At 34.6% G+C, this 24589-nt stretch overlaps 2 protein-coding genes and 1 long non-coding RNA gene across 4 annotated transcripts; 1 reads left to right on the top strand and 2 right to left on the bottom strand.

The window, feature by feature from the left end:
• The first annotated feature begins 2727 nt into the window (after positions 1-2727).
• On the top strand, positions 2728-6666 carry LOC133703570 (rhamnogalacturonate lyase B-like). The gene is made up of 15 exons (XM_062128168.1): positions 2728-2769; positions 2853-2974; positions 3142-3192; positions 3294-3413; positions 3510-3629; positions 3755-3896; positions 3992-4162; positions 4370-4525; positions 4690-4796; positions 4988-5078; positions 5169-5310; positions 5435-5591; positions 5742-5858; positions 6169-6289; positions 6373-6666. Exons 1-15 carry the CDS (start codon positions 2728-2730, stop codon positions 6664-6666), a joined length of 1953 nt encoding a protein of 650 aa, XP_061984152.1.
• A 943-nt stretch (positions 6667-7609) lies between these two features.
• On the bottom strand, positions 7610-10774 carry LOC133703748 (glucan endo-1,3-beta-glucosidase 1-like). 2 transcript variants are annotated; one of them, XM_062128383.1, is made up of 4 exons: positions 10415-10761; positions 9017-10321; positions 8205-8232; positions 7610-8010 (listed from the first exon to the last, which is right to left on the bottom strand). In XM_062128383.1, exons 1-4 carry the CDS (start codon positions 10485-10487, stop codon positions 7830-7832), a joined length of 1587 nt encoding a protein of 528 aa, XP_061984367.1. In that variant the 5' UTR covers positions 10488-10761; the 3' UTR covers positions 7610-7829. The 2 variants fall into 2 exon arrangements, with proteins under 2 accessions (XP_061984367.1, XP_061984368.1); XM_062128384.1 differs by lacking the exon at positions 7610-8010 and having other exon boundaries at positions 8205-8287; positions 10415-10774.
• A 10456-nt stretch (positions 10775-21230) lies between these two features.
• Positions 21231-22857, bottom strand: LOC133703162 (uncharacterized). The gene is made up of 2 exons (XR_009843836.1): positions 22175-22857; positions 21231-21868 (listed from the first exon to the last, which is right to left on the bottom strand). It is a non-coding gene; the product is annotated as an uncharacterized LOC133703162 (long non-coding RNA).
• Positions 22858-24589: the final 1732 nt, after the last annotated feature.

Raw genomic sequence — 24589 nt, 5'->3', positions numbered from 1 at the left:
TAATATTTTTTATTTTTTAAAAAATTATTTTTAATATCAATACATTAAAATAATCTAAAAATATATTAATTTAAAATGAAATAAAAAATAAAAAAAATTTAATTTTTTTCAAAAATACTTTTGAAACGCAATGTCAAATATGACCTAAGGTGATGTATTTAGCTTTTCATCATAACTATATTTTTAAATGTTTTTAGTTTGGATTTAATTTTTTTATGTGCTGATATTAAAAATAAATTATTATTTTTTAATTTATAAATAAAAATTATTTTAAAAAATTACCTCTATTAGATTTCTAATCAAACTATAAAATAAATATAGATTTGGTAACACGCAATGGTATCTATATTTTTCCAATAAAAACACACAAAAATATATAATTTTATAATTAAGAGTATCCAAAAATCCTACCATAAGATATATAATATCAAACAGCAATTACTTCCCTTATGCTCCAGGATGGGCTATATCTGTTGCCCGGGTTCGGTTTCCATGACTTGCACCTGTGGTCAAGATGGGCTCTGGGATGGGCTATTAGGCTTCACATCCTGTGCTCCTTTTTTAGTTTCTAGGCGAATTGGTCTGGAGAGACGACTCCCTGAATTTTTTACGGGTTTTTGGGTAGTTCAGATTAAAAATGACCAATTAGGTTTTTTTTAAAAAATTCTTTGACCCGAATCTTTTTTATTCTTTAAATCACATTTGTTTCCAAATTATATTTTGGAAAGTTCGTATTTTTTTTTTTTGAAATGATTTGAATCTATTTTTGACCTAATACATTTTTTATTCAAGTATGAACCATGAAAACATCAAGAAACAAAATGGAAAAAAAAAAAAGGAAAGAAAGAGATAAACGTTGCTGGCTAAGTAAATTCACCAAGAAATGAGGAATGGATGTTTAAGTAATTGTAAACACTAACAATTGGGAACTGCCCGTTTATCAAGATCCCCTGCAGCATTAAGCTCAACAAAATTAACCACATCACTTCATAAACTTGGTAGAGAAACTCTTCCATTCCCAAAATCAAGAACAGTTCTTTCCGATCCAATAAGCAGCAAAGAAACTAAAAGATTACAAAGGAAACAGAACGAGAAACTAGTAGTACAGTACTTTACCTGTTGCTAAACACCCAGAGGGTAGATATCACCATAAGTGATTCTCCAAGTGAAGTATCTATAAGGGTCTTCACAGTTGACATCATTACCAAGAAACAAGAAGAAGGCAATGAAACCATCTAAATGGTGGCCTAGTGGTAAAAGCTTGGGATTAAGGGGTTTGTTTCCTTTTAGGTCTCAGATTCAAACCCTGTAGCTGTTCATATGATGGCCACTGGAGGCTTACATAGTCGTTAACTTCAGGGCCCGTGGGATTAGTCGAGGTACGCGCAAGCTGGCCTGGACACCCACGATAATCGAAAAAAAAAAGAAGAAGACAATGAGGGAAGCACACGAAGCCCTGCACTCCCTCGTTTCTTGCAAACTTTCTCTTGTTCTACACTCTATAGCAAAAAATCTTGGACGACAAGTGTTTGTTAGATCTGTTAAGCAAGGATTTAAGGCTGCTTTGTGAGGAAACTAAAGGGGTCTCTCTCTAATGATTGTGTAGCTATTTCTCTTCTGTGTTCAGTCCCTTCTCTTTGATGGCAGCTCTGGTTAGTGGCTATGTAAGGTAACTGAGAACAGAAAGTATGGAAATCATTAACTGTATGTATATATTTGAGACTAGAAGAAAATATTTCAAAAACTATATTGTGTGTAACACAAAATAATAATAATAATAATAATAATAATAATAATAATAATAATAATCATGTTAATCTCTTTTTATTTAGTTAAATCAAACCAAATAGAATTTCAAAACTTAATTAAGAAAATAATCTAAAAATAACTTGAAAATTTTAAACCAATATATTTTATGCCTAATTTGAACATGAATCTGTCTCAGCTAGCCAGATCTAAGGAACCAAGTTTATAAGAAACATGGCTTATAGAACACTTTGATTAAATATTTCAGTTTTTAATCTAATAATGATCATCAGATAAAAAATTATAATTTTTTTTTGTTAGATTTCTTGTTTGACTCATCTAACTTTTTTCTTAAATTTAAAATTATCTATACACATCTCATGTCGAGAGTAAATTTAATTGATGGTTTTATTTTTTAAGATTCATTTCTCGAGTTGACACAAACACACAGAGAGGGTTAAATTGCGGTATTTTCCGCGCAAAAGAAAAAATAACAATTCTCAATTCGACAACATTGAGGATGGCATCGGATGAGGCTGATAACCTTTGCTTCCTTGTCAATGCTGGCATGCCGCGTCGCGCATGTCTTTAGATGTAACAAAATGTCTGGCAGTAGCCAGCAGGCAGCCTATCCTCTCTTCAATCGGTCCCTGCAACAAGCAAGAAACAACTGCATGGCGTTCCCATCTAATATTACAATGTATCTTGAAGTCAAGCAACAGCATACAGCTAATATTGGACTTCAAGATAAAAGAACAATCAACTTGCTGATAATAACAAGGCTAACCTTAGTTTGCATAGTTCAAGACATAGACAATCTAACAAGACATAAAGGAGCATAAACATTGATTTTATTGTGAAATACACTAATTATCATAGTAAATAACGAATCTAATACTTTAATTAATCATCAAAGCTAGGTTTATTATCAGTCTAACTCGTAAGAAGCAAGGATCGTCACAAAAAGAAAGTAGAAGGTTAATGGGAAAGGGGAACGTGAGGTTGATCAACCAAGGTCCATACGTAAGTATACTGTTACATAAATCTTAACTCACCTTCATCTTTCTCTGATGGTGCTAATTGTATTGGTGTTTAATTTGGTGCAGGTGATGCTAGACAATGATTTGGTGAGGCTCACACTATTGAAACCTCAAGGGTATTTAACAGGGATTAAGTATGGAGGAATGGATAACATTCTTGATCTTCAATCAAATGAATCTAATAGAGGGTAGCCTTCAAAAAATTTCCCATTGTTATTCACACTTCAATTCATTTTTTAATAGTCTTGCACAGGTGAAGAACATAAAGTAGTGCTTCTAGACCTCGTTTCAGTAATCTTGAACGTAACTTGATAAGTCAACTAAAGATTTGACATTGTCAGTATATGATTTGCAGATATTGGGACATGAACTGGAACTTGCCAGGAGGAAAGGACAGATATCAATCGTATGACAATCACTTGGAAATTAACAATAGCTATGATATTTTCTTGTTAATTATACTTTCTCTGAAATGATTCAAAATCCTTATCACCTTGTATATTTCAGGGTAAATGGAGCTGAATATAGTGTGATTTATAATAGTAATGACAAGTTAGAGATTTCATTTAGGAGTACTTACGATCCTTCAAATAAAGGCACCAAACTGCCTCTCAGTATTGACATAAGGTCTTTTTATCCATCTAAGCATTCTTTTTTATCTTTCAAGATTAATTTTCTTGAACTTGGATTGGTTTTAATATAATTTTCTTTTTGATTCTTTAGATACATATTGAGTAGTGGTGTTTCAGGATTCCACTGCTATGCAATCTACGAGCGTCCGGCAGGATCTCCTGCTTTTGATCTTGTTCAGACAAGGATGGTCTTTAAGTTGCGACGCGATAAGTAAACTATGTTCCCTATGCTTTTCACTGGCTAATGCCTATTTTTGTGCAGGTTTGTTGGCTTTAATCTGAAATTATTGTTTCGTATTTGTTGCATTGATTTGCTCTCTTATGAAATTGGAATAGGTTTCATTACATGGCAATCAGTGATGAAAAGCAAAGGGTAATGCCGATGCCTGAAGATCTACTTCCAGGTAGTGGAAAGCAGCTAATTGTGCCTGAGTCTGTTCTTTTGGTGAATCCCATTAATCCTGATCTTAAAGGAGAGGTAAGTAGGACACCCTAGGATCGAATGACTATTCGTTCCTCACCAGCAAGATATTATGTTGATATCAAGCTGCCAAAATGTGTGATAAAATGCAGGTTGATGACAAGTACCAGTATTCAATGGACAATAAAGATGGTGGAGTCCATGGATGGATTGGTTCTGGCCCCGTTATTGGATTCTGGGTCATCTTCCCTAGTCATGAATTTCGAAATGGTGGTCCTACTAAGCAAAATCTTACTGTGCATACTGGTCCAACTTGCCTAGCTGTATGTTCTCCTTCTGAAATCACAGCTTAACACATCTCATATTTACACAACCATGCAGCTTTGCTAAACAATGTAATGAATGTTAGTGGGAGAGTTCCCAATGATTAATAATTTCCATCTTGGAAGCCAAAATGTGCAAGAAAAGTAGATCAAACCTGGCAATTGCTGAACTGCTAACTTAAATCTGATGGACTTTTGCTGCAACAGATGTTTCATGGAACTCACTATATCGGAGATGATATAGTAGCTCAATTTGAAGAGGGTGAGGCATGGAGGAAGGTTTTTGGCCCCTTCTTTGTGTACCTTAATTCAACCTCGAATGTTTCAGATGCGTACAATTTATGGATTGATGCTAAAAAACAGGTGCACAACTCGACATATGGTTGGATTTTATTAACCACCAATCCAATTCATCCTAAACAATAATTAATAGATTAATATCCCTGTACCTCTTGTGGAATTTTAGTAGCTATTCTATAGCAAAAGCATATTGAAGGATCTGCTTATTATCTTCTTTTCATTTCTAGAGGCTGCTTGAGGAGGCAACATGGCCATATGAATTTGTGTCATCGCCTTACTACCTTAATGCTAAAGAACGCGGTTCTGCTACAGGAAGACTCTTTGTCCAAGAAAGGTAAATTTACATGAGACTGAGGCTGTGTACTACCATTTATGAAGCATGTTTTTGCATTCAGAACAAAGTAAGGATTTTACGATGATGACTACAATTTCGATGAAGTAGTACGGTAATTTGCTGCATGCATAGCTTATTTTAGACAGAAAGGATGAACTTCAATTAATATCATCGTGAAAATGCAAGCTCAGGTTTGTTTCCGAGTCTCTGATACCAGCTAAAAATGCACATGCTGGTCTATCAACTGCAAGAGCTCAAGGAGCCTGGCAAACAGAAAGCAAGGTTAGCTCTAATTTATTTTCTTAGATTCACATTTCATTAGTTTCTAGTACTTTCAAGACTGGAAAAATGAACAAATTGATGTGCGTGTAGGACTATCAATTCTGGGTTCAAACAGATTCAAATGGAAATTTCACCATCAAGAATGTTATTCCTGGGGTGTATGGATTCCATGGCTGGGTTCCTGGTTTCATCGGTGACTTCCTAGACAATACACTTGTTACCATCTCTGAAGGTAGTCTCATTTGACTCCTATTCGTCGATTATAGAACTTCAACCACAAGAAAATCTCATATGAAGAAAGCATCTCAATTCCTGATGGCACAATTTTCTTGTTTTATGATAACTAAATTCCTCAGGATCAGAAACACAACTTGGAAATTTGACATATGTTCCCCTCAGAGACGGGCCAACAATATGGGAAATTGGCTTCCCTGATCGTACAGTTATCGGTTTCTATGTTCCTGATGTCAATCCCATGTATGTGAACAAGCTATTTGTCAACAGCCCTGAAAAGTAAGCAGTTCGTTTATCTCAACCTGATGATCTAAATCTCTGAGAAAGCCCTATGGTCATGATAATCTGTCAACATACATTGAAAATGGTCTTGCATTTTGGAATTGTGCTGACCTTATCTTTTTCAATATCCTTTCTCCTATAAATCAGGTTCAGGCAATATGGATTGTGGGACAGATACACAGATGTGCATCCTGAATCTGACCAGACTTTCACAATAGGCATCAGTGATCCAAAAAAAGATTGGTTCTTCGCTCATGTAGACAGGTTTTTTTCCTTCTCTTATTAAACCTATCATCACAGTCATGTTATGGTAGTTCTTGAAGAATGAGTCTTCTTTTCAACATTGTACCTCAAATCATGATTCCTGACAGCAGCATGATTCAGTGTAGATTTTACAAATAGACACAAGGCTTGACTCTTTTTATCTCTATAAACCATAAAAGAAAATGCTTTTTCATGGTGGTTTGGTGGCCATTGTTCAACTCACAATTGCACCTCTAAAACTAATGACATCCACTCTTCAAACTCTGCAGCTTATAGTAAATAGCATTTTCTGATGTTTGTTCATTGACAGAAGGGTAGCAGATAAGTATATTCCATCAACATGGACAATTAAATTTCTTCTCAACTCAATAAAAAATGGGATTTACAAGCTGAGATTGGCCATCGCCTCAGCAAACCGTTCTGACCTCCAGGTGAAGATTGCGAAGTTAACTGGAAAAAAAAAACACAAAACACTTAAATATTTTCGAAAATGTTAACTCCAGCATTCTTGCAGGTGTATCTCAATGATATGGATAAAGAACACATGGTCTTTCAAGTGATGAATTTGGGAGCAGAGAATGCAGTTTGTCGGCATGGAATTCATGGATTATATCGGCTATTTAGCATTGATATTCCCTCATCTTTATTATTAAATGGAGATAACTCCATGTTTCTAGTACAGGCCAGAGGTGGAGATGCACTTTGTGGAATTTTCTATGATTATTTAAGGCTAGAAGCTCCTGCATCTCCAGCAAATTCAAAGCAGCGGGAAGAACTAGAATCATTTCTGTTTGACTCTCATGTTTAACCTATTTCAGTTTGACGATCATGCTTTCTAATGGTGATGATCATTCGCTACATTTCATACACAATTGCACCAGAAAACTAAAAACTACTGCAGCCATTTTGAAGCATAGAAATTCTTCACAACTTGAAAAACTCAGCCACCTATCGGAGCTATCTAAATCAGTAGATTCTGGACAATCCATAAATTGATATTGGGGATGACATGGATAGATAACTTAATTAACATAAAAAAATATCATCTTAATATGAAAAGTTACATACAAAATCTTTAAAGTATTTACTGGGTTAATCCGGAATTGATTATTTTTTTATAATTATTAAACTTGATCAAACTTAATTGAAATTGAATTTTTAATGAATGATGACCTAATTTATCTAACATGTTAACTTATTGTCCGATCAAAATTCTTTTTTTTTTCAAAATAATTTTTTTAAAAAAAATAAAATTAAAAGGATATTATTTTAAATTAATAAAAGCTCATTTAATCTGATTTTGTGCAACAAATTGCATTTTTACAAGTTTTGAAAGTTGTTAGCACTTTCGAGTTTGGAACAAAGTCCAACTCTGTGGACAAAACATTGGAGGAACCGCTAAAAAATCACACGACACAAGTGGGACCTATGGGACAAAGGGGCTTAGGTGGGACCCTCAAGGCATTCATGAGCTGATGATGTGCTTTAGGCTCTGCTCTTGTGTCATTTGGGCATCTTGGATTTCACATGATGGGGCCAGCAATCTGGCTGGTGTGTTGAGGTAAATTTTCAAGAATCCTCTGCGTAGCATCCTTCGTTGCTGTTTATGACAAGAATGGCTTAAATTTTCAAAACATGGAATATCTCTTGAAGATCCCCTCATTCTCTTGCTCATAATCATGGCCCCAAACAAGCCCTCTCTTTAGGCCTCCATGTTTGCTGTTGTATTCTCTTGCTTAAAGAAATTATACTGTACTAATCAACTTTTTAGCTCCCTTTATTGATTACATAGAAGAGCCCACAAAAAATTGTCATTACTTTCTCACGAAGAGGATCCTACCTGATCCGTCAACTCAAGTGAGTCTTTGCTTGAACGATTCTTGGACTAAACACAGCCTAGCACAGCAAGAGTCAATCAGCATCAACGAATCAAACACTATTAGGTTACAAAAAATTGTTTTCTTTTACACCTCAAGACACCACAAAAGGAATGTGTAACAAAATAGAGAAAATTATAGTCAAGAAAGCTTGCAATGCCTTGTCCATTGCACTAATTCTACTGCTTCTGAAGCTGATTAATCTTGAACCACCTGCTGCATTGCTTGGCGTGGTTGTATTCACCACCGTCCTCGTCTTATTCGTTATTTTCTTGCTGCATCCAAAGTTAGATGATCGGTAAGGCATTGCTGCAAGGTGTTCTAATTAAGTAATGGTTTTGCTTTTTGCTTTTTGCATTTTCCATCTCTTGACAACCATAAAGGGAATGCAAAGATGCAGAAAAGGAACTAAAGTGTGATATACTGGTGAAACAATTAGGCCACCATGTAAAAGGGAGAAGTTTGTTACCTTCCAGGAAATATACAGCTTCCATGACCTGCCAACATTTACCAACAAGGAAGAAAATGGATCTTAGATTTGGAGAAAATAATCTGTCACTCAAAACCAACAGGTGAAAAAAATAGCGCAAACAGGACTCATTTCGCAAGAATTTATGAAAGAAAGATGAACTATTTTGAAAAGCAATCTTGTTATACATGGCCTTGAGATTTTGTTATTGTCCTGACTCTATGGGGCTCACTTGGTATAGTTTGCAAGTTGAAATCATAAATTGTTTTTGACTTGGCTGCTTCAGCACAAAATGTTATTCCATGCCCTTTCCACACTCCAATCACTCAAGAACCCATGTGACTCTGTCAGGCTGGAATCACACAGCATCTATCCTTGGAGTCATATTTGTTCTCATTAGTTGCCATCAGTATTATCATTGGAGGGCGCGGGTGCTACTATTTACTTTCCTTCAGTGGTGTGGCATCAGGCAATTAGCACTTTTTGAACTTTTAATCCTAAATACTTGAGCTTAAGGTGACCTTTTTGACCACTCAATTACCCTAAGGCACTTAATAAATGACTGCACATATACTATTTGAATTAACAGCATTCCCTTCTCCCTCGTGTAAATGCTCTGGATTTGAACTAGGCCACCGCCACATTGTTTGTCTAAGCATTACCCACACATTCTATTTTGAATATGGAACAACAGTTCAATGACTCACTATTGACAGAAAAAATTCAAGATCATACCCTGTATTCTGTTAAAATCTAATGCAACATAAAAGACCTGTGATTGTTTAAGGCGAAGAAGAGCATAAAACACTCACTTGGATCAGTAGTGGTGATCATGGCTACACCCTTGAAATCACAGGACCCAGCAGCCCTTCCTTCCTTCTGGTAATAACTATCAAATGCATAAGAGGCATGGTTCTTCACATTATTAGGCTGGTAGCAATTCTCCCCTGGCTGAATCTCACTGCAATTAGCCTGTCCTGGTCCACATGCCCAATCCAATGCTGCTTGCAATGTCTTTGAATCAACACCATCCATAACAATACAATATGTTTGGTTGGTGGTATCATTAGCCAAAAAAGTCCCACTTCCAGATACATGAAGCAAATAAACTGGCGTCGCATTTGCATAAAACAATCCCCAATTTGCTTCTGATACCGGTGGTGACCTCAAGTCCTCATTGAACAACTCATATAAGTACACACTAGAAGTGATTTCTGGGTGCAAAGGAGTCCCGCTTCGATCAAGAACATGCTTAATCATATTAGAATTATAAGTATCTGCGTTGTCGATTGTAGCATAAGGCTCCTTCGAATCACCCTTTGAAGGCCAACCACTCTCAGTAACAAGAACCGCAACATCAGTAAAATTAAAATTCTTCATCGAATAATAAGCAGCATCAACCATAGCATCAAGAACATTAGTGTAATGCAACAAAGTATTAGGATCAACCATTTCTTTAGACGGCGTCAAGGGCTTAAACAAAGAATTTTCAAGCGGCACCACTCCTTTATTTTGCATAAACACATAGTAAGGATAAAGATTCATCATCAAAGGAGAGCCAGTTTTTGATAAAAACTGAAGCAAAGGTTGCATAACGGAGCTCCAACTCTGATTAAAAAAAGCCTGGGAAGGTGGAAATGGATCAAGAATTATTGAAGCAGAATGTGGAGTTGAAATCTTGATCAGATTATGCAAGTTTGCAGCCACTAAAGCACTATAAAGAGACTCAATAGCTGGCACAAGCAAAGGGGCTGAAGAGGGTACAGTAGTAAAAACTTCATCACCAACAGCAATTGCAGAAATTACAGTTTGTGGATAATAAGCAACAACATTTTTACCAATCCAAGAAGCTGCTGTTGCATTAGAGGAGCCAATAGCAAGAAGCTGATTATTTGGGACACTAATAATGACCCGGATCTTGGTTTTAGCCAAGGCCTTGAGCATGTCAGGGTCGGCATCAAAAAGCCTGATATGTGTAACCTTTTGAAATTGTAGAAGCGAAACAAGCTCTGTTGCTGACATTAGATTGGACACATCTACTCCTATGTTGATTCCCACAAACGGCTCATTATCTTGTTGGTCCTTGATTTGCGCCACTGCTATTTTCGATGATAAAGCTGCAAATTTGACACAAAAACATCAGAACCACAAAAGGGTTGTTCTTAGTTTCTTGAAAAAGCAGATAAACAAGTGCGGTTTCTGTCAATTACCTTGTGATATTGTAAAAAGCGAAGTGTACAACAAGAAGAAGATAGTGGAGAGAGGAAGCTTAGAGAGTGCCATAACTGAGGAAGAGCTTGAGTTTCACTACTTCATCCCCTGGTTCTGGTTCAGCTAAAGATTCTTGCATTATCTTGTAGGGTCTTGTGGTTCTCTTTTAAGTGAAGTTTTTAGGTAGGTTCTGATTTGTCTTTGGAGTTTGCTTGCTGGCCTCAAGAACGAAGAAAGAATTCCAAAGAACTCTGCTTCTGACAAGAGTGAATGATATTGCTGGCCAAAGCTTAATAATAACCCCCAACTATGTAGCTAGTAACAATTTAACCCTAAATAATTTTCTTATATCAATCTCATCCTTCAAGCTTTGTAAAAAAAACTTCGCTCAGAAATTATACAATAAGGATAATAACTTTCTCCTACACATTAGAATCACTATTTACTATTTAGTGATAATATTGATATAAGAAATTGCCTGAGGATGAGAACGATACTATTCTAATAGTTTGGGGGGCACATTTGAAGTTTACCCTAAAATGGCTTGTTGATCTATATGAATTCCCTAAACTGGCCTTGGGACCGACAAGTTCTTTTGTATCTTTTCCAAGTTCTCTTCGATGCAAAAGGGGGAAGGATGAAACAAGAGGAGGAGCCTTATGGTAACTTCACCTAGGTTGACATGGCGAGTTCTTGAAGTGATGAAAGCCACTCACAGGCTGGCATTTTCAGAGAGAGACGTTGGAGAACTAGCCCACCAGAACAGCACCATCTGCTTCCTGCCAAAGTGTCGTTCTCTAGAGTTAGCCCTTCTCACTTGCATCATCTTGATTGGAATATGATTTCTTTTGTCCAATTTATCTCATATTTTTTGGGCAAAATCATTTGGCCATTAGGCGAGTGTACTTTCTGAGCAAATCTTAGGTTTATATCTGTGTTCTTCAAATACAACTGTGCAACTTGCTATAAAGCATGTGCGCTTCCTTTACATTTTCATCAAATCAAAGCTTTTGTTTAGATTTATTGGTATAATCTACCACTCTACTTGTTGTTAAAAGACAATCTGAGTTCTTTTTTTTCTCTTTTAAAATTCAGTAACCAATAAACTTGTTGCTTGAAGAGTGTGTTTGTTTATGAAATGTGTTTATAAATATATTTTTTGTCTTACCTTGTAAATAATCAAATCTTTAAATAACTAAATTTAGAATAAGATGTTTAATTTGATGAAATCTATATATTAAAGTAGAGGAATAAAATAATGCATGATGCAAAATTTAATGATGGATACCCTCCTCCAAATTTAATAATAGAATGAAAACAAATTTTACCGGGTTTTAGGATTAAATTTTACTGGAAAATTTTGTTTTATTCAACGGATACTCGCTCATATATTCATCAATTACAATAATATTAGTGAAAAAAATATATTTTGTTTTAGATGAATTACAAATTACGAGTGGGCAAGTAAATGATCTAGAGGCCATTGGAGTACAAAGATAGTGGCAGCCAGAAGAATGGCTTAAAAGAACTAGGCAGAGAACACTGCTTGCTGCAGTGTATCAGACAAAAATAGACAGTGGCTCCTTCCATAGTACCATTCTCAGCACTGTGTCATTCACGGGTATAATAGAACAGAAGAGAACATCTGCGTCATGTTCACATGTAGGTCTCCACTCGTACAAGCAACCCTCTTTTTTTAGAAAAAAAAAAAAAAACTTTTTCCTCTTTTAATCCATTTATGGAAATTGACTCTCTCAATTGCCAAAGCCCTCGATTAAATTTCATCAGCTTTGCTTTTGAAAATAGATGGTGGCTTATTTATTTGGACTGTCATCTCCGTCCCGTAAATATTTTCACATGAGTGATCCTAATGTTTACCAGGTTGGGTGGTTACAGAAGATAAATAAATGGTTATTAATCTGGGGTAAGGTTTCAATTTGAACTCCAGAAACTATTAATTTTGTCAAATCTAATGATTCACGAGTTGACTCGACAACTTAATAATATAAAATTTTTAATTTTTAGATCGTATATATATGCTTGCTTTTCAATATTTAAGTTGCTGTTCAACTACCAGAACGAGAAGGGTTGCTCAACTGCATGATATAAAGGCAAATCTTCTCAGACCTAAAAGTCCAGGCATGGAAATAAAAAAGAGCCCAGCATGCATCAGCAATTCAGGCAGTGCACAATACATAATAATATAGTGTTCATTCATTATCAACCAAGCCAAGTACTTGTTTAATTTTATCACTGGCGAAGAAAGGACATATGCTCCACGCCATTCAAAGAGACATAAGATTCCCAGAATTATTCTCAACTGGAATCCTAGGGGACTTCATTTTTCCTGCCTGGATCACACGATTGAATAATTACCATTATTATTATTATTTTTTTTTTGGCATTGAGGCGTTGGGCATTGCTGTACAATTTCATTTTTGAATTTTTTTATATTTAAATTATTATTTTTATTTTAAAATTGTTTTAATATATTGATGGTAAAAATATTTTTTTAAAAAAAAAATTTTAATATATTTTCAATTCAAAAATATTTTAAAAAATATTTTTTTCACACTAAACAAGCTTTTTTTTTCCACACCAAGAAATTAATACATACTGCAGAATGGATAGGGTATTATGAGAAAAGTTTTCTTAATTTTCTTTTTCGGGCATTAAATATAGTGCTAGGATTTCCTAGTAAAAGTTGTAAAAACAGGGGAAAAGATTGTTTATATATATATATATATATATATATATATATATATATATATATATGATCATTGACTTTAAAGAAAAAATATGACTTGATTCTTAAAAGTGAGAACAAAGATTTGCTATTACCTCGAAGGCATAGAGGGGAGAGTTGCATGCATGCACTATGATTCGGTTGGTGATGTCGTTCAACGAACGAAATAGATCAACTCCATGCATGTTGCTTAGCTAAGAAATAAAATATAATGATCCGAACCAACTCAAAGATTTAATTAAACCTACTAAAAGAGTACATATATCCTGTTTGCATTAAGAATGGTGGAAAAATCGATAATAAGCAAATTCAAGTAATCTGCCTTCATCAATATTAGAGTCCTTTGAAAGTAATTGTGTCGATATTTAGTATTTATTTGAAAATCAAAAGCAAACACAGCTTATTTTGTTATTAATGCATAAAAAAGAATTTAAGTTCATGTACTTATGAAATATTCTAAAGACCTTGATAAATCTATTTTTACTTTAAATTAGCAAAACAAATCAATTAAAAAAATAAACCTAAATACAAAAACCTTTCTAAACCCCAATCATTTTTCCTAGAAAAATAAGTAAAAAAACACTTTAAAAAAACTTCTCTCATTGAAAGGAACTTGTTAACACAAATATTTTTATTTTTATTATTTTTTTCTCATTATTATCTAATAACTTACACTCTCTTCTCTTGTTTTCTAGCAACTCTATCTTTTATTTCTTAAATTCAGAGACTAAAAATATTAATAAAATAAAGTTTTAGATAAAAAAAAAAATATCAAACACCAAAAGGACTAAAAAAGGAATTCAAAGGAAAATAAGGAACAAAAAAGAACTTTTTCGAGCCAATTTGTAATTGGCCACTTGGTTATTCCTTGTTTTTCACTTTGATAATCTATATTTAAATTCTTTTTTCTACTATAAATTTGAATTATACCTCATTAATTTGGTCATATAAGAATGAATTGAAAAAAAAAAGTGTGTGGATTAAAATAAAACAAAAATCTGGGCATTGTAGATTCGAATAGTAAACCAGCCTTCTGTTTTTGTTTTTGTGTAATTTGTAATTGTAATGTTAGCTGCATCTTCTCAAACAAGTAATTTGAATATGAAAAACAAGAGAAGAACAAATCAAATCCTAGATCTTTCACAAAACTCCATTGTAGGTTCATGTTTCTACCGGCTTCCTAACAACATTGTTGCTGACATGTTGAGGCTCTCTGCCAAGACTCTTATCTATTTGTAGATGCGTGTGCAAATCTTGGCTTTGCACAATACGTTCTGGTAGGATGTCTCGCGTTCATGAATATGGACCAATGGAGGTGGAGGTTTACTGCTTTGGGTCTGATAAGATGTGGAGAAGAGCTGGGAATGCTCCTTGCAAACTGGAGCAGGAGCTTCTTCGGCGTTTGTCAATGGAGTGATATTGATGACACATAAGTTTTTACCTGAGACTGTCTAGAACCATATAGATAAGTCCAAGTTCCAACCAGATCGTTTTTATGCTTAAATTAAGTTTGAAATTAAAATGTTGTTTCAGAAATTTCTTATTTTAAAATTTTTAATTCTCCAATTTACTTTAATTTATTATTCAAACAGCTTTCTTTTTCTATTCTATTGGTATGAGGATTATTGATATTTATAATCTATCAAATGCAAATTCTCTTTGCATTTTAACAATAATTTAAGAATTTGTGAAACCCTAATCTCTTTCGCTGTACTCTGTCAATTTTCTGTCTTACTATTTTCAAGGTTAAAATGGAGGCCAAGTGAGATTTCTACGGGTGCCTTTTCAGGAAGAACATGGTCAGCTTAGCCCATGTGATGGAAGGTTACAATTACTGTCCCGAAAGGGCCAAGCGATGTTGAGGTTAGGAGTAATAGAAAGGTGCCTGTGCTTCTACACTGTACGTAGGGCCTATGATTTGGGCCTCTCCAAGTTGCAAACATGCATCAGATATTGTTGCCTTTTCTTATGAAGGGAGTTTTGTTGATTCAAAATGCTTGAGAAACCTGCTGGTAAGTATGGATAAATGAAAGCCCTGCCTCTTGTTGAATATTCTACTTTTGTAGCTAATAGATTTCGTTTCTGAGCTGTTGGTTTAAGCCCTACGCTGGTCCATCAGTGCTTGTGACTTTAAAGGTAATCTGCATATATGGTTTCAGCATCAACTCGCTTGTTATCTTCATCATTCCATTGTCATGTTGCAATACTTAATTTATCAATGTGAATTATGAGGCTCAGTTGGTGCAATGTTGGTTCTGGTGATGCTGTGGATCCTGCCTCCTGTTTTAGTCTTTTTATTATGTTGTGATACTACAAGTTCTAGCTAGAGGTTGCTGCTACCCGTCTCAAATCTCTATCTATGTTTTTTTTGTGTGTGTGTGTGAATTTGTGGTGTATTCTAATTATGGCTTTGTTGATGCAATCCTCTCTGGAAAATTAGAAGAAGCTTTCTCGAAAGTTTAGACCTTCTTTCTTGATTTCCTCTGTAGCTTTGGGAAGCATACCGAGCCCTTGACTTTCTTGTTATGCCAGCCTTAGTGTCTCGTGTCTTTGAAACTATCATTCCCTTAAAAAAAAACCAAAAAAGAAAGAAAGAAAGAAAAAACAGCATCCATATCGATCCAATGGTTTGTGTCAATCATCTCCATATTTATCGAGTACCGGTCCTGCAGGCGGTCCTCTTAATTGGATGGTTTTAATTAATTCCTTAGAGAGCAGCAAAGCTTGATTGGTGATGCTTAAATTTTGATCGAGAACTCGGGAAAAAAAGAGAGGAGGAAATTCTATACCGATGAGGTAAAAAGGGTCTTGAAGCAGCAGCTGGAGGGAGGGCAAGGGCCTGACAGAACACACCCTTGATTATCAATTCAATTTGGAGGAGGGGCAGCAGTATTCTGGAGGACATGTCGCCATCATGAAGCCGTTTGAATTTCAGTATATGGGCTATGAACCAGCTATAATTTGAACGTTATGTATCTTACTATTCTTCACGAAAATCCTGATTTATTGACATAGATAAAAACAAAAAACAAAAAAACAAATTTATTATCTCGATAAAAATTTTCATATATTGTTTTATAATAATGATGGGAATAGTGATATCATCTAAATACGGTTTTGGAAAGGAATTTGTGGGTGATGGAGGAGCTGACTTTAATCCGTGTTGCCTTCTCCTGCTAGCTGATTGCGATAAGCAATGATTGAAAATATGAATTCGAATGATGAATTAATTACCACAATGAATAGATGCACAAAGAAACTACAATTGTTACACGAATAAATTGGGATTGGGGTAAAGCCACAAAATATCCAATAAAAACCATTGCTTTTCTTGGATTCCTCTACACCAATTATTTCTTAATGACACAGCACTGCATCTCCCTCGTACACTGCATCCGCAGGAACTTTTTCAGCACGGGAAGATCTAATTTCGGTGCCCTCTTTTTCTTTATAGTTCCTGGCCCCCCTTTGCTTACTGGCCGAAAGGAAGAGAAGATGAAACAGAGCGTAAGCAGTCATATACGTGCGTGATGATGCAAGAATGGCCACATAGAACGAACAGTTAATTGTCTTAAGGTTTTGAAATGTTCAAGCATGTTCGGCTTATACGGATATTGGAATTTGGGGGCACCAACAGAATTTCTTTCTACATTGTTTTTGATGCATGCTTTAGACTTAGACCAGTGATGGCACATGTTTTTCTTCGCTTTTCACTATTTCTAGTCTCAATACACTCTATCTCATGAAAGCCATGGACATGATTGTCGCGCGTGGGTGCATAGCATTAGGGGTCGTGGAAGCGTGCATATAATTATTTAGTTTTGGTTGGCTAGAAAAGTATACTAATTTTATCATAAATTTGTTAAAACACTAATTTTAAGATAAACTGTAGTTTGAATATAATTTAAAGATTTTGATAGGTTTCTAATTAATAAATTTAGTTTTTTTAATTTATTATGGGCTTGTGTGTCCAAATAAATTTTTAGAAGGAGAATCTATATAGATACCATAACAAGTTTTACCTATTTTGAAAGGTGAAAGGGTTTTCTACAATTTAAATATTGTGGTGAAAAATACTCTCAATTAAATTAGTGAAAATTTTTTGGTTAACTCCTAATATTTAAATACCAACCTACTTGTAGATCCAATATTTATACTAGAATATTGACCATTAATTATCATGAATTAAAATTATACAAGTTATTGAAATATTGGTTAAATTCTCATAGATTCAATAAACTGGTTACTAAATCCAAAATGCATACTAAAAAATAAAACATACCATACATTTTATTTTTTTAATGAGATATGATTTTTTTGTATTTTTTAGGTACTTGACCGTATGCATATAAAATAAAAATATATTTTATATATTTTTAAAATAAGAAATTTTTTAAAAGTTTTTGGAATTTTTGAAATTTTGGTGAAAATTAGGTATTTTTAATATTAGATCAATATCTTATAGTATAAATTTATAATCCTGATATTAAGTAAAATGATTGGAAATAATATATGTGGACCCACAAATAAATTTAAAAATATTCCCTAAATTTTTTTAAATTTTTTAATATTTTTTTTAAAAATTTATTTAGTTAGATATTAAAATAAAATCAAGTATAAAACTAAAAGAAAAGAAACGAGATTATCTTAAGGGTTGAGCTAGTTGGGTAGAAACCAAATTCCAAACCTGTTAAGTTGTGCTCTTTGAAGGCCTAACAGCATCTTCTTTTATATATATATATATATACAGACACACATATATATGTGGGCTAGACCAGCCCAGCTATATGGGCTGGGCTGAAATGATTCAACCCCAGTATTACATGTTCACTGGTTAGGCTCAATGACCATGTTAATTCTTTAATTCACGTTGTGCATGCAAGTAAATAATTAACACATGATAGGGAAGGGAGAGGAAGATTACCTGGCCGAGGGGTGTTGCTTAGCCGGTGGCCCTGTAGTGAGGATGACGACTCACGGTGGAGATGCTTGTAGTTGCTGGAGCTGTCGTCGTTGCTGGTCTTGGAGCTGCTGCCGTTGTTGTGTTTAGCTGGAATAGGAGAAGACGAAGTGCTGGAATTGGAGGATCACGGTGGAGGCTGTGAATGGCTCTGCTGCCATTGAGTGTGGTGGTTCCTACTGCTGGACTTCGAGTTTGTTGTGCTGGAAGTTGTTGGTGGATGCTGCTTCTGCTAGAGCTATTGCCTTCCACGACCATTGCTGCTGTAGAGAAACTTCTAGAGTAATGGAAAGGATATATGCAACTATTGATGAATGGTGTTGCTCTTGGTCTGGAGTTGGTGCAGAGGAAAGGAGAACTTGATGCTATTGCTAAGTTCGTATAATTGTGGCTGCTACTGGAATGAGAACAACTACCAAGGTGTCGAGGCTCGCGGTGTAGTTGCTGACCCTTCACTAATGCAGATGAGGATATCAAGTGTGTGCGCCGTTTTCTATAAGCTATACAACGCCTTATTTCAATTTATACACGTAGGATGCTCACGATTAATGAAGGTCTATTGTTGCTTCATGTAAACTGTCTTCACAAGAATCACTGGGATTTGAAGTAGCGGAACTAGTGGCTTAGAAGGATTCATTGGATGGCCTTAGAACCGTAGGATGAGGGCGTTTCTTAGGAACCGTATGAAAAGAAAGGTTAATAGCTTCCTGCCAATTTCTCATATTTTTTTTGGTATAAAAAGAAATGATTTTCTGCTGCTAAATCTAGTTCATAAAAAGAATTGATTTTATGTAGATAATAAAGATTTTCATGGACAATCCAAACTATTGCCAGGGATCTTCTCATGAAATTACATAGAGCTAGCAATTTCAAAATTGACGCGACCAATTTCGAGCCAATAATGTTTCCGAGCATCAAATGCAGATTTAGATCATATTTGGCATGACGGTAATTATTATTTTTTAAAGTTATTTTTATTTAAAAATATATAAAATAATATTTTTTATATATTTTTGTGAAAAATACCCAAGAACCAAGAAATGTAAAAGAGCAGAATTAAGTGAATAAAATTGAGATAAAATCTTCGAGAAACGATAAGTCAATAATGTCAGGCCAGCCAGGAACTGCTGAAGCAAAAGAGTAGTGGCAATAGCATGTTGAAAAATCAAAAGAATCATTAAAGCAGTTTTTGTTATCTTATTACAGCCACCACTCAAGGGAGACAGAAGGTACGTCAGCTGATTTCATAATCTGACGTTCTATGCATGATTTCATAATCTGACGTTTTATGCATGATTTCATAATCTGACGTTCGATGCATGATTTCACCTTTCAATCATTTTTAATGCGAAATTAAGGAAATAATTAAATCGTTGGCAATTTGGAAAATCCTTCACAAAGAAAGGGTATTTATTTGCATTGGCAAAGCTGCACGCTTCATGGGAGTATCCTATTTGTTTGAGGACTAAAAACACAACATTCATTGCAAATATTTTAATATCTTTGCGATTTAATTTTTTCATTAGATATAAAACCAAATCCGGGTCAACTCCAAAAATGATCTTGGTCAATAAAATTTACCTATACTTGTTTTAAAAACTATAAAATGAGATTATTTTAAAAAAATCTTAGGATTTTTTACTAATACAAAAGCATGTTCAATTAGGCTCAATGTTAGTATATAAATTTTTTAAAAAAGGTTAATATTCGAAACAGTTCTTAAATAAATTCAACTTGAACTAGGCTATTCTTTGAGACATGATGTTACTTAATCAATTTGCTAAATAAAACCAAGTTTAATATCAATACTTTCCTCTTGTATACTCATTTTATGGAAAGTTTAATAACAATAGTATGCTACAGCTGACTTTTGCTTACCAAAAGTGATCATATATCTGCCATGCTCTCCCAATAATTCAAGGTGTTGGAAGTGGTTTGGGAATTATCTATGTTTTCTTTCTCTTGGACTCATAAAGTTTCACAAAGACAAACTGAAAACTAACCTGAAACTAAACTGATCATATATGATCTGTCATGCTCTCCCAATACAATGATAGATATCAATGGTTAATATAAATTAAAATTCTCAGGAATATTTTTTATTTTTTTTATTAATATATATGGATGGCTGTCCGAATCAGATTGTGTATATCTCGACTAAATTTACAAGTTTTAAAATTAACGATTATATAAATTTTCAATGACCATAAGATTTGTGAGATTTAATAATTTTTTTATTTTTTCAACCACAAAAAAGGTGCATAAACACATGTCCAACCAGCCCCAAATCTTTGTTCCCTGACAAAAGAAAGTAGAGGAAGCTCAACTTTTTCTTATGCCCAATGTGTCCATCGATACCACAAGTAGCTAGAAAGCAAATACAATAGTTGATTGACAAAAAAATCATAAATCTTTGTTCCTTTGACAAAAAAGTGTAGGAAACTCTTTTTGGCCACAGCACATGATATTATAATTTCAAGGATATAAGGCCAAAGTGTTTAGGGTAACCCTTTACTTCTAACTTTTTATATCTACTATTGATTTAAGTGTATAGCATTGAAACATGAATCTTAGAGTATTTAATTTGGTATTTGAGTTGGATTATATCAAAAGGCTTAAGACTTATGATGGGTGATGGTTATATGTAAACCTTGAAAAAAATAATAAATAAATAAAAATAAATTTAATATTGATCGAGTCGTATAGAAGTATATTATCTATTTTATATGTTACTCTCATATTATGTAGTCATTGCATATAGGATTAATTGATGGTTCTAACATATAGGTATTAAAAGTTGCGATGGATTAAATCTTACACGGAAGCCAATACTTGACAAGATAAAACTGGAAAGAAAATAGATTTAGCAGCAGCAAATCTTTTTTTTTTTACCCAAAAATATGAGAAATTGCCAGGGAACTAAAAAGCATGCATATATACAAGACCCTTTTTTTTAATATATATATATATATATATATATATATATATATATATATATATATATATATAATTAGAAGTAAAGATACAAGAATCATCCCTGTTCGAGCTGTCTACAGAGGCAGTAGAACAAGCCTAACAAAAGATGGAGGAACTAGTAACAACCCTAAAAGACACAAAGCTCATAGCACCTATCTAAGCATAATACAATACAATAAAATAAAATACAACAAGGACAGAATACCAAGGCAGACTGCAGGCAACAAATTCATAGGGACAATAGTTCTTACGACTAGCTAGGACTTACCTTCTTCAAGACAGATACATATTGTATTTTGACTTAACTCATTACACAACCAGAGTGAACTGCGGACACCTCCAAATGATAGTTTCTCCTTGCCTGTCACACTTAACATGAGCCCAGTCTCATGCTTCGATTTATGGAGAGCTATTACTGCTGATCATCAATTGAATACCAGAAACCGAAATGTTTTCTTTCAGCTCTGATACGATAAATTCTTTCGCCATTCGCTTCCTCATGCATAGTAAAGATAACCTTATCTCCTTTCCTAAGCCCTTTCTGAGGAACATAGCCATGCCATTCGCCCTGTAGCCAAGGTTTCCGATACCTACCTTCATTGCGGATGGAGACCTCAAATCTCCATTGCTGTTCGTTCATGTCAAATGCCACAAATTGGACCGAGTTCTGACCATCTGGCATGGGGAAGGCCGAGAGACTCCTAGCCGGAAATTCCATTCGTTTATTGCTTACATCGCTCCTGGAGAGTATTTTGTTCATCACCTCCATTTCTAGTTATAATCAAATGGGATGAGCAAATGAGTAGGAGGATTAAAGCAGGAAGTCAAGTTAGTGCTGTGAGAGTTCAAGAAAGATAGTGATCACATGTAAATTTGAGAATTAGAAAAATTAGAACAGTTACATGTAGTGTTTCGTTAATCATATATCGCGCAACATTTCAGGATTGTGATCATGATCTATTTTTGTAATAAAATAAAATTCTCCCCCAGCATACTTCCGTCATGACTCCAGCCCTTCAACTTCAAATATTGCACAATATGCATAAACTTCATAGATAAGGCGAGATCAGAATTTACCTTCAGGAAGCTACTGGGACAGCGTTGAAGCGTGCAGAAGCTGGGGCACGTGAAGCCACAAGCTGATGACTGGTGGTTCTATTCTACCTGTCCGTGATAGTGGCGTTATCCACCAACAACTGACGAGGGAGATCAGGGCCTTTTGGTTCTGCTGTCTTTCCCTCTTTCGTGACTACCGCTGCTGTCTTTGGTTGTTGGAGGTGGTGTTGTTTTCGGTGACTGATTTGGTGAGTTTGGGGTGCTGTGGGTGTTTGCTGTGTAGTGGTGTGTGGTGGTTTGGTGATGAGATGGACGACTCGTTGTGATTGCTTGGCGAGAGAGAGGGCAGTCGATGTGAGTAGCGTGGAGGTTTGGAGTATGGCGATGGGGGCTGTGGTTTTCTTGCCGGCGTGATGATTACGATCGGTGATGGGGGCTGTGGTGATGGGGGTTTGGACGAAAATGGCGATGCAATTGTTCGGGTCTGCTGCTGGTTGGCGACGGTGGTTTGTGTGTGGGTGCTGAGCAGTGGGTAGTGGCGGCTGGGCTACCGTAGGGATTGGTTTGAAGGGAGGGTTTGGTGATGGTGGAAAGTGGAGATGGAGGCTGGCGTTGAAGGTAGTAGGCAGCGCTGCTGGCGAGATGTTAGGATCTTGTCTGCAAACCCGACAAAACAAAGAACAAAATGAGAAATGATAAACACAAGAATTATGCAAGTATAAAAAGATTTTAATAAGTAATCCTTTCTTTATTAATTAATAAAACAACTAGAAATTTCTTTATTAATAGAAAAAAAATACCTTATTTATTCTTTTATAAATGCCTCAAATGCCTCACAACTTTTCTCTGCTCTCTTTTTCATTTTTTATATTATTTCTTGTATGATGCATATTTAGGTTTGGATGCACTCCATACCTTTGTCTTGTAAAAAAACAGAAAAACAAGAGGCATCAATTGATGCGCACCATTGTTGACTTGGACAGTTGATGACAACCATAAATGAATCAGGGAAGAAGAGTCAAAAGTAGGAAGGATTTTATATTATCATCTGTCTAATCAAGAATAACCTATTAGCTATATTTTGTAGCCCACTAAACTTGGAAAGTTAAACAATATGCTGAAAAAAGACGAAGTCCTGTTTAATGATACGAAGCATGTTCAACTAGGCTCAGTGTTAGCATGTAGATTTTTTCTCTAATGATCATTTCTTTTTCACACCACAAAGAAAAGAACAAATCATCGCGAGTGTAATTTGTAGTTATGATTAAACAAATCCCATCAATTATGCATTCTATATGCCATATGCTATTTTTTCCACGTCCACATTTTTCATTCCCGGTTCGGTACCTGAACTAATTGAGAGTTTGGATTGGATTGGATTGATTCTGATGATATGAATTAATTTTACAATAATATTTAAAAAATAATTTAAAAAAATATTATTTAAAAAATTAAAATAAAAACATTCATTCAGATTTTATTTGAGTTTCACTAGTCAATCAAGTCATGGATTAATCTACCAGCTAGTTAAATTTAAAAAGGTTAATATTCAAAACAGTTTTTAAATAAACCTGACTTGAGCTGGGCTATACTTTAAGTCAGTATGTTACTTAATCAATTTGCCAAATCAAACCAAATTTAATAACAATATTTTCTGTTAAAGTAATTCAATTAATACAAATATAAATACGAATATAAAAGAGAAGGAGGTTAGAATTCTTCTCAATTGATTTGTATTAAAGTTCTTACCTTAACCTAAATACAAAGAGTTTATAAATAGATTAAGCTAAAAATACTATTCTACCCTTAATAAAAAAAACAAGATAAATATATTATTAACATCCCTCCTTAAACTCACGATGCGGTAGCTACAAGCATTGAGAGTTTGTCAATTAGAAAACAAAAACGAGAAATAAAATGTGACTTGGTAAAGAAATCTACAATCTGCAAGTAAGAAGAAAAAAAAAAGCAAAGTAATTGTGTCATGCTTGAGATGATGATGAGTAAGATGACAATCAATTTCAATATGTTTAATTCGTTCATGAAAAACTAATGAGCAATTTGAATAGAACTTCGGTTATCACAATACATACGAGTAGGATGAGAAAGTGAAACTCTCATATCCGCAAGTAACCAGCCTAACCAAATAATCTTTTTAGTAGTAGATGTCATAGCATGATATTTTGCTTCGGTTAAGGATTGAGAAACAATAGATTGTTTCTTGCTCTTCCAAGAGATAAGAGATTCGCCTAAAAAGATGCAGAAACTAGTAACTGATTTGCGATCTGTGGGATCACTAACATGATCAGTATTGGAGTATACACGCAACTCCAAGAAAAAAATTGATAAAAGTAAGAGACTCTGAAAGACCGTACCCTGAAGATATTGTAAAATACGAAGAATAGCTGCCCAATGAACAGAGTAGTAGAAGAATCA

Source organism: Populus nigra, chromosome 9, assembly GCF_951802175.1.
Source record: "Populus nigra chromosome 9, ddPopNigr1.1, whole genome shotgun sequence".
Taxonomy (NCBI): domain Eukaryota; kingdom Viridiplantae; phylum Streptophyta; class Magnoliopsida; order Malpighiales; family Salicaceae; genus Populus; species Populus nigra.
Note: the sequence above shows the minus strand (reverse complement) of the source record. Positions and strands in the feature narration are given on the sequence as shown.

Excerpts from the sequence above, each read along its gene's own strand:
- LOC133703570 (XM_062128168.1), top strand. The coding sequence starts at position 2,728 with ATGGGAAAGGGGAACGTGAGGTTGATCAACCAAGGTCCATAC. Across the intron at positions 5,079-5,168 it reads CCTGGCAAACAGAAAGCAAG|GACTATCAATTCTGGGTTCA; the intron begins GTTAGCTCTAAT and ends ATGTGCGTGTAG. Across the intron at positions 5,311-5,434 it reads ACTTGTTACCATCTCTGAAG|GATCAGAAACACAACTTGGA; the intron begins GTAGTCTCATTT and ends TAAATTCCTCAG.
- LOC133703748 (XM_062128383.1), bottom strand. The coding sequence starts at position 10,487 with ATGGCACTCTCTAAGCTTCCTCTCTCCACTATCTTCTTCTTGTTGTAC. Across the intron at positions 10,322-10,414 it reads GCTTTTTACAATATCACAAG|CTTTATCATCGAAAATAGCA; the intron begins GTAATTGACAGA and ends TCAAATTTGCAG. Across the intron at positions 8,233-9,016 it reads GATCACCACTACTGATCCAA|GTCATGGAAGCTGTATATTT; the intron begins GTGAGTGTTTTA and ends AAATGTTGGCAG.